We start from the raw sequence: 10,645 nt of genomic DNA, 5'->3' as shown, positions 1-10,645 counted from the left end.
CAGGTGACGTCACTTACTGCCTCAACTTCTGTTATGCTCTGTTTGATCATCCACAAAATGATGACACTTAAAATCTTGGCTATATCCTGAGCTGAACTGAACATTTGAACATCTGCACATTGTTTAAAGATATTTCACCACCAGGTGTCCTGGCTAGAATCTGAACACTATCTATGACCTTTCGCTCCCATCTTTAATCAATTAGTAGTCTAGATTCCTCCCTTTCTGTGCCATTTGCTCTCCAGTTCTGATTGTGTAAGTGTCCTAACCATTCCTTTGGATCCCAGTCTTTTCCCTTTATGACCAATTTCCTCCCCGTTCCCAGAAATTATCTTCCTAAAAGGCAAATTATACTATTTGCTTGCTCACAGATCTTGGCTGTTTCCTTCCCCTCTTAGTGAGGTGTACCTAGCAACTGACTTTATGGTTTTGTTTCTACTGACTTCTCATCTGCACCACTCGGCAAAGCCGTTCAGCCATGCTCCAGCTACACTATCTGTCTCTGTCATAGGTTAGGACATGGATCTTTGGAAAAACCCTTGAGCAAAGCCAGGTGAGTTTCACCTGGAAGAACCACCCTTTTCCTTTTACATTTTGTAAATTTCCATTTCCCTGATTGTACTCAAACCTCAGTCCTCACTATTTCTATTCACCCATTATGCCATGGAAATGCTCATTCACTTATGTACAAACTGGGGCGGGGTTTAGTTCACACTAGACTCTGTTTTGTTTGCAGCAGTAGGATTTTCATTAGAATCTGTCCTTACGTTTTACTTACTGTCTTTACCTATCTTCCATGGTGCATACAGTAATATCCATTCTTACTTCCCCTTGCATGTGATTCTTGAGATTCATGTGGAATATAAGGCACGTTGGCAAATGGAAAGCCAAGTTTGAATATGTCATTATTGAAGGAAAACATGGCTTTCAGATAAACACATTTTTGTGACATATTTTAAACCAAAAATTTTTAACAAGAAAAAAATTAAATCCTAAGTTGAATCATTTTGAAACTCCATTTCATGATGCAGAGTGTTAAATAAGAAATATTCTGATCCTATAATCTCAATCTCTGTCTCTCTGTCTCTCCATCTCTCTGTCTCTCTGTCTCTCTATCTGTCTCTGTCTCTTTCTCTCTCTCTCTCTCTCTCTCTCTCTCTCTCTCTCTCTCTCACAAGACAGGGTTTCGCTGAGTAACCCTGGCTGTCATGGAACTCGCTCTGTACATCAGGCTGGCTTCAAACTCACAGAGATCCACCTGCCTCTGCCTGCTAAGTGCTGGGATCAAATGTGTGTGCCACCACAGCCTGGCATCTGATCCTATAATCTCAATCTCCTGCTTTCTGGCTTTCTGCTTAAAAATTCTTTTCTGAGCTGTTATAATTTGCATAAAAATGTCCCCATTCTAAGATTTGTAGGGTTCCCAATAACATTTCCATAAGTAAGGTTTTAGAGAAGCAATTGGCTCTTAAGTTCTCAGACCTTTATCAGTGGGGTGATCTGTTTATGAAAGGACAGTTAATGGGTTATCGCAACATAGTGGAACCTAAAAGGTGGACCTGACTGGAGGAAGTGGGTCACAGAAAGGTATATGTTGCTCCTGCCTGTCACTCTCTATGCTTCTGGGCCTTCATGAGGTAAGTTATCTCATGTCACATATTCCTTCTTCCATGACAATGTGCTTCACTACAGGCAAAGAAGCTAGCAGACCATACTCTGAAACCTCCAAAAACATGGACCAAAATAAAACTTTCTCCTTTAGGTTGATGGTACTTAGTTATGTTGTCACCTCCAAGAACAGCATCTGATACATAACCTATAATTTATTTCCATCTATAAAAATACTTATTACTAAAATTAGTTTCATCATACAAGAAAACAAAAATGTAAGAAAATTTATTACATCATTTCTAATTTCTGTATTTATATTTGTAAACATGACTTAATTCAGAAGTCAGAAACTGCTTGTTTATTCCTTAGCTATGGCCGAGTCTTTAACAATTGTTTCTTTTACAGTTATACACAGTTGTATAATTTAGCCTTAATTCATTAAAGCCCACCAAAAAAACCTTGCATTAAGACAAATAAGATAAAATATAGCAGATATAGTCAATAGATTGACTGAGATCAATTCATTTAGAATCAGTACAAAGCACATTCCCAAAGTAAGGTGTAGCTCAATAATTGCATACATTATCAAGTGATTTTCTTTGCAAGTGTCCTGAGGGCATGCATTTCATTATTCACTAGTTTGCTTTACTGAAGTAACATACCCATCATATTTAAATAGGAATAGGTAATATAATCATATCGGGGCAGTTGTGGGGGATACATTTTTTCCTGATGCAAATAGGTTAACACTAAGCAGTCAACTGCTGCACAGGACTAATGCTGTATCTTGGCACATGTGGGCAAGTATAATGCGTATTAATCCAAAATATGAGATATTATTATAAAAATAGAGGTAGAAAACCCTAGCTAAATTAAAATCCAGAAATTTTTAAGCATTGAGTTAGCCAATATTTAATATATCAATATTAATTTTAATAACTACATATAAAGTAACATAAACCCAAGACACTGACCAGGTCAAAGAGTATCAGATTCCATAGACAACAGACTTAGTGTTCTTGTACTATACATTAGTGCACACCCTAATCTTGTTTATTATTGACATTAGGAAAATGACATCTCTTTAGATATTACATTTAGTACATCAAATTAGGACAATAAGTAAAGATTCAGTCAGCTATAATATTCTTAAGGACCACTTGCAACTTCCTTTGCCGGTTTCACAGACAGACCTGTAGAAGAGTAAAAAATAAAAATAAAATGCATTCAACAGTGCATGGATAGAACTGCATATCCAAAGGAGAGATTGGAACTTTAGTGCTCTCTTCTACTCTGAATGAATTTCTGCCATGGCAATGATCTTGCTGTACACTGATCTTACCTTCATTAGCCAGATTAGGCCCGTGTTTTTAATAGTACATAAATGTTGGTATCTAAATAAAATCCTAATCAGAATGTTATTTTACATTTTTCTGCTTTGTGTCATAATTATATCTAATATGTCTGGTTTACCAATTAAGCAATAAATACTTTGGAAGAAGATTATCAATCTTCTTCCTGCTCACAGGGCTTAGAGGAATACTTTGCATACTGGGAAATTCTCAATAAAGTTTTATTTAATGAGAGAGGAGAAACAAAGGGAGGAAGGATGGCAGCACCTATTTCTTCTTTATCTATAATTCATTATTTACTCCAATCAACCCAGGTAACTCCCATGTTTGACTAATTGCTATCACCTGTGAATATCCCCCTTGATTGTGCCCCATGTGTCTGGTGCATGCACATATCCTAATGATACTTAATAGTCTGTACTTTGTCAAGATAATTGTCCATTGTATATCCTGTCCATGTTTTTCTTTTCTTCCATATGTTCCTTGCTTGTAAACTATACTATTTGTCATGCGACCCACAATTGTGATGAGCTATTTTTCTGGCCCATTTCAAAATCCATTTATTAATATGAATCACCAGAATGACAGTGTTTCTAGGAACTCTGGGATTGAAGAGAAGTATACCTATAAACCTTGTAAAGAACATTTGAAAGACAAAAAAAAAAAAAAAAAAAAGCTGTGGACCTAGTAGTCGAGTCATTCTATGGAATAGAAATGCAAATGGACAGAACCACAATGAAGACATTTGCACGGGCTCAGAGACAGGAGCAAGAAAAGACAGGTTTTTTTTTTTTTCTCACCACATTTTCAAACAAAAAATTATAAATATTTTTATAATTTATATAATATCTGTTTATTATGGAATTATTATAAAGAAACAAAAGTAATAATCATATTGCTAAAATATAACATTAATGAGATTTTTGTTTGTAACCATTCAGGTTATTTTCAATGAATATAAATTTGCTGTGTATATGCCTGTAACTTATACATGACAAAAATTAATTTATATTTAATATTCCATTCTATGACTTGATTTTTTAAAAAAATATTGGGACAAAACTTCTACATTAGAATCACAATGTATTTGTATATATAAGTGTATGTGTATGTGTGTATGAATATGTATATTTATGTATCTGATGTTTCCTAACAAAATCATAGTTATTTAGTATAAAATGTGTATAATTTTAAAATTAACTTCTGTTGTTGGAATCTAGATTGTTTCTCCTTTTATATGCTTTCCACATTTACTATAAAATTTTTTCCAGGTTTTATAGCATAACTTTTTTTTATTTTATTAAAAACATATGGAGAGAAATACACTATTATTAATGCTATATAAAATGCACAGATAGTGTTTTCTTGAAAGGATTTCCTAATACGGAATTTGCAGGTTAATACGTGGGAAGGGTGGAAACCAAATGAGCAACCATGGGAGACTTCAGCCATGGGAGAGTTCCCCTGCCTAGGTCCACAGTGACCCTGTCTAGCCACATGTAAGAGGTATTGAGAGAAGAGGTCATCCATGGGTGAGGAGAGGGTTAAACTATTCCAAAGTTCCTTGAAGCTTTGATAATTGTGACTTACTCGATACCAACGGAACCAAAATTCACTGGTTCTCTCTGAAATACCTGAAAAGATATTTCTGAACATCTTATCTTTATAAAAAATCTGAGACATATAGATAGCTTCATGCATGCAGTATTTTTTGTTCTGAAACTCCAGGAGATAATCAATGACATTGTAGAGTCTAGCAGAGTTGGGAAGTATGCTTTCAGCTTCTATCTATCTAGACTCTAGATCTAGAGTCTAGAAGTTAGTTATTGTCCCAGGACAGTAAATTGAGGGAGCAGAAGGGAAGGGGATAGAAAGAAATGAACATAATGACAAGACACAAACGTTTTCCTCATGGGGTCTTAAACAATATGCATTTTAAAAAATGTGAACAGTGAGTAGTTACAGAGAATACACAAGATTACCTGCTGTTGATAATAAATGCCTGTAGCATATAGATTTTAAAAACTATCCAAGCTGACTGTCCCTAGCCTGGTGCATAGCCCGCGACCAAGACCACATGTTTCTCCTAGCCAACGCCTCTTCCACAAATGCCAGCTCTGCCTCTCTAGAGCTCAGAGATCTTCTCTTGCCAGTTCCAAAACCAGTGGCCAGCTGCGGGCACTCTCTCACCAGCCCAAGCTCAGCTGTGGTTACTTATCCCCTGGTTCTCGGTCCTTTGCCCAATCTTCCTGTTCCAAAGGCTGGCTGAATTCTGCCCCAGCTAAGTTCTTTCCCTTCTGCCCACCTGAACAAACTGCGAATGGAAAACACCAGACAATCTTAGTTTAAAATCAACAAATTTTATCTATCATCTTAAACTCATCAACTATTCTGCTGGAAATCTGGTGGCAGAGGTCGCCACCAGGTCTAACAGTTCACGGTCTACATCATGCCCCCTCTTGCTTCCCACCTCTCTGTAAAAAAGAGCCATTTCTTCCTCCCTCATCCCACTTCCTCTCTCAGACTGGAAGGCCCACCTCCTCTTTCTTGCCCAGCTTTGGTTTAGTGTCATCTTTACTAGCCAATCAGTAAATTAGGGGGAAATTCCCCTACAAATTCCCTGAGCAAACATACCTGAATAGATCAGGGTAGGACAGGACGAGCATGGCACACAGAGAAGATCAGCAGAGCCTGTTGAAATTGAAAGAGAAATTGAAAGAGAAGGGGTAATACACTGGATCTAGACCAAAAATACAATTCTCTGCTGCCTTCACCCATTTCCCGAGAGAACTAATCACAATTAAGTTCAAACATGCAGTGCAGTCTGAACAGAATGCCTGCTGCATGTTGACTGTGTAGCAGTGTGTAAGTTGTCATGCTACAACCCAGTCACTTGCAATTTCAAAATCTTGTTGGTTTCTAAATAAAGTATAAAGAAAAATGTCTTTCTACGTCATATTCTGGGAATATATGTAAACACTAGGAACACTTTCATCTAGATTACAGTCACAATTCTGAGGCTCATTACGAGTTTGACAGAGGTCAACTGAATAACTATATGTACCAAATAATGATGCTACAAAATGTACAAAATTTCACTATTCTGACACATGTGGCAGTGTATATGAACTAATAAACCATATTTATAGCAAAGAATATACAATATTGTATTGTCAGTGGAATTCTTCTAGACAGAAGAGTAGACTGTGAGTTATCTCTAAAGGAGGGGCAAAGTAGTGCCTACTGGGATGACAGGATATATTATCTTATTTCAAAAAAGTAGAAAAAAGGGGAATAAGTAAAAATCAGACAGTAAAAGCAAAATTTAAAAGACAAATGTACATGTCTTAAAGAATAACAAAATGGAAAAAATTACAAAAAAATTCCTACCTAGCTCTAGGAATACTTGTCCTGGTGTTACTATAGATGAGCTATAATTTTCTACAATGCTCAAGACTTTTGGACAGTGTTATAGTATGTCTGCTTTATAGAGGGTTAAAAGGCACAACTGTGGAAATAGAGACATAGAAGTGCTTCAACAAAAGAAATTAACTTGACATTCATCAAAACTATTCAGAAACATTTTTTCATATCATCCATTGCAAAGAACTCAATTAAGGGATATGGTGATAGGTCAATGGGCAAAATACTTGCAGTGCGATCATAAGCACCAGAGTTTGGATTCTCAGCACCCGTTTAAAAGCCAGATGGGCAAAATGGCTGACCTTAATAATCCTAGCCCAGCATATGGGGGATAATAGTAGGAGATTCCTAGGTAAACTTGCTTTTTAAATGAGCTGAATCCATGAACTGTGCATTTGAGTAAGAGACTGCCTCAATGGCTAAGGTGAGAGTGACAAAAAAATGTTACTCTTGGTTTCCACACAGAAGCTTATATGTGCACATGTATCCACACATACATGTGTACCCATACTCATATGAAAAAATACATGCTCACTAGACATATTTATATGTGAAATAAAAAGAATTTTATTAAGTATGTGTTGAAAAATGCTGCTTCAACTAGAGTGCAGAGGACATTGTTCTGTTCTATCATGTTGCATCACTCATCAGTGAATTTATGCTTTCAACAGACTAGAGTCATATGTGTGACCATAAGCAAGTTAACATTTCTTATCATTTGCAAAGAATGGCAATGAGCAAAACATCTCTGTAGCATCATTGAGGAATAGGCATGTAGCATTTTTATAGTTTTCAAATTCAATTGACTTGGAGATATAAAAGGCATTTGGACTGAAAATGAGAGTTGTATCAGAAGTGGAGCCTGGGCAATAATGGATAAAGTGGTATATTTTAGAAATCTTCCATATTGTATAGTTCAGACAAATTCTTATTATATTCATGTTTGGATACCTGACATTATTAAAGATGCTAAGAAGTAATTATTCAATTTCTCATTAAATTTATTAACTAGACATGTTAAGTGTCAAGGCACAGGAATCTATTAAGTAAATATCTAAATATTTAATGAATACTTACAGTGTAACATAGTTGAATAAAGTTTTTCCAAAAAGGCTAACTTTTTTAAATAGATAAAAGCAATGATTGAGGCACAAAGTCATCTATAAAATGTAGACACTTAAAAGGATCATTTTAACTGCTAACAATGGATATTTTTCTCTGTCCTAGTATAAAAGAGAATGTCACAGCTAATTTATGTCTCAGAATCCAAAGAAAAGCCATGTTGTCTTTGTTTTGAACAATGTTTAATTATACTAAAGATGATATAGAGTTCTGAGATATTTAGTCAACATGTCAAAATAAGGCATTTTGAAGGAATTTGACAGCATGTTGTGAACAGTTGTACCACTTTTAATAGCTCACTATGAGGCTGAAGACATGCCTGATGTAATTGCTAAGCAATATTTATTTTATTCTTTCAAATATCTAATTTTTATGTTTATCATATATGCCTCCATTAATTTTCTGGATGACTTTGCTCATAAATAATAGTTTGGAACATAATGTAAATATAATGAAATCAAGTTGAAGTTTCTATTAAAACCAGATTTCTTGCCCAAACGTATTAGCATCTCTGTTTCTTTCTCTGTTGGTTCCTCATATTTTCTGGTGTTTTCCTTATGCTACACTGCAAAGTGGAATGATTTCTTTCTTATGCTATGTATGTGCTTATTTTTACACCTATAGTGCTTTAGCTTCTGTTATGATTTGAATGTGAAATAACCTTTATAGGTGCACATGGTTGAAATTTTACCTCCTAGCTGGTGGCATGATTTAGTGTTTGTAGAATCTTAGGGAGGCAAAGTACAACAAGAGGAAGTACAGCATTGGATGTGGTTCTTGATGCTTTACAGTTTCACTGCACTTCCAAGGCCATGTCTGCCTACCTGCTACCATGGTTCCCACCATGATGGTCATGGCCTCTGACCCTCTTAAACTCTATGCACCAAAACTCTTTGTTTTGTATGTTCCCTTGCTCATTGTGCTGGCTAATTTTTTTTTGTCAGCTAGACACAAGTCACTGGAGAGGAAGGAGCCACAATTGAGAAAATGCCTCAATAAGACAATCATATANGCGGGCCTGTAGAGTATTTTCTTAATTAGTATGGAAAGGTTAAGAGCACTGTGGATTGTCCTGAATGTTATAAGAAAGCAGGCTGAGTAAACCATGGAGAGCAAGTGAATAAGCAGCACCCATTTATGGTGTTTGTGCCATCTGCTGCCTTCAGGTTCCTGCTTTGTGAGTTCCTGTTGTGACTTTCTTCAATGATGAACAGTGTGATATGGAAGCAAAAGTCAAATAAACCCATTCCTTCCCAATTTACTTTGTTGTCATGGTTTTCACAGCAATAGAAACCATAACTAAGACAGTCATGTGTCTTGTCAAAGACACATGATAAAAAAAATAACTGGGACCCCTGTAATGCCAATTAAAAAATACTCAATTTCACACACACACACACACACCACACCACACACAAATACAGACATGAACACATTGTTAAATATTTTTTTAAATAAAAAGATATAGGTGGTAAAATAAAGAACAACATGTAGAGTAAATACTCAGAATAAATAAATGAATTTTGACAGTGTATTGCAAAACAATAAAGTTGTCCCAGACTTAAAATATACAGGAAACTTCAATGCTCTTCTATTACACCGAGACCTTTTTACCCCAATACTAACCTTTCCCCTTTTATACTATATGAATTACATCTCCCGTTCTTTGAAATCTAGATGCATGGGCCCTTCATTGTTCCCTGAATTCTGTGGATACTTTTCAATTTAAACACTTATCTAAAGATTCAAAGCCAACAACAATACATGAGAAAGAACATGTGCATTTGTTTTTGTCGGTCTGGGTTATCTCTCTGAGAATGATTATTTCTAGTTCTACCTAGGAATTTCATAATTTCATTTCTCTTTATTATAGAATAATATTACATTGTATGAATTCATCACAGTTTTCATTATCCTTTTATCAGTTGATGGGAGTACAGGCAATTCAATTTCCTACCTATTGTGAATAGAATAGCAATAAACATGATGGGCAAATATCTCTGGTAGAATATTAGGTCCTTTGGAAATATCTCTTGGAGTGCTATAGCTAGATCATCTGGTAGACTGCTACCACTATCTAGCTTTTAAAATAACATCCACACTGATTTCAAATCTGTTTTTTAAATAAATGTATCTGTTAAACATGAATACAAAATTCCTCAAAAGTGAGAGACAGAGAAAACATTTATACCACCAACAACCAAAATATAGTTGATATACAATGTCAGATGATGTGGAAATTAATTCAGAATTATTGCTAAGGATAATTAGTTGTATTTCCTTAAAAATCCCAACTTGCCATCAAAGTGTATTTCTAAATATATATAATCTGAATAACATTGAAATTTAGAAATCAAATCAAGAATTGACATAGATGAAAAGAGAACAAATTCATGCACCCTAGGAGTTTTTAACACATACCTCATGGTGATGAAAACAGTACTACCTGCTCAAATAGTCGGTAAAAACATGGATATATGCTCATCAAAATCAAGAATTCCACACAGTGCATGCAGACAGAAAACTATACCCAGTGAATGAGTAGTTTTCCTCGTTATTATTCAGAAACATGTTGCTTCTTCACAATGTGTCAAACTAGTCACATCCAGGGTTACCCATGCAGTCTCAACATATTTCAAATGATTTAAAGCAGCCGCAAAAATGGATGCAATATGAAAACAGAGTTAAGTATGTAAGGAACACTTCACTTTAAACCAACAGATCTGAAATAAAGAAGGGATGAAAATGAGCAAGGACAGCTTCTCGTGACAGTGTCATCTATCTTCTCCCAGATGTATGCTTTGTCATTGATATGCAGTCTTTTATCAGAAAGCATCTACTGACATGTAAGTTTGCAGATAATGCGGCTCAGTTATGAACGAAGGAAAACAAGACACTCACTTTGCTAGGCCCTCGGTGCTTGTGTTAATTTGATTTGTCTCTCAATTGAAGGATGTTAATGACGTTGGTTTAGAGAAAACACCTCAATTCAATCTTGTTATTTTTCTTTTTTTTTAATTTTTAATATTTTTATTACATATTTTCCTCAATTACATTTCCAATGCTATCCCAAAAGTCCCCCATAGTGCCCCCCCACTTCCCTACCCACCCATTCCCATTCTTTTGGCCCTGGCATT

At 35.5% G+C, this 10,645-nt stretch overlaps 1 protein-coding gene across 7 annotated transcripts in view; it reads right to left on the bottom strand.

The window, feature by feature from the left end:
* Window positions 1-1,970: 1,970 nt before the first annotated feature.
* C1H8orf34 (chromosome 1 C8orf34 homolog) overlaps window positions 1,971-10,645 on the bottom strand; it is a 488,137-nt gene continuing 479,462 nt past the window's right edge. For all 7 annotated transcript variants that reach the window (XM_021165867.2, XM_021165882.2, XM_021165875.2 and 4 more), the window contains 2 exons: window positions 5,598-5,654; window positions 1,971-2,804 (listed from right to left, as the gene is read on the bottom strand). In XM_021165867.2, the coding sequence (XP_021021526.1) occupies window positions 2,761-2,804; window positions 5,598-5,654 (101 nt within the window). In that variant the 3' untranslated portion in view covers window positions 1,971-2,760. The remainder of the gene's footprint in view (window positions 2,805-5,597; window positions 5,655-10,645) is intronic.

The sequence above is a fragment of the Mus caroli genome, chromosome 1 (genome assembly GCF_900094665.2).
Source record: "Mus caroli chromosome 1, CAROLI_EIJ_v1.1, whole genome shotgun sequence".
Lineage (NCBI taxonomy): Eukaryota > Metazoa > Chordata > Mammalia > Rodentia > Muridae > Mus > Mus caroli.
Note: the sequence above shows the minus strand (reverse complement) of the source record. Positions and strands in the feature narration are given on the sequence as shown.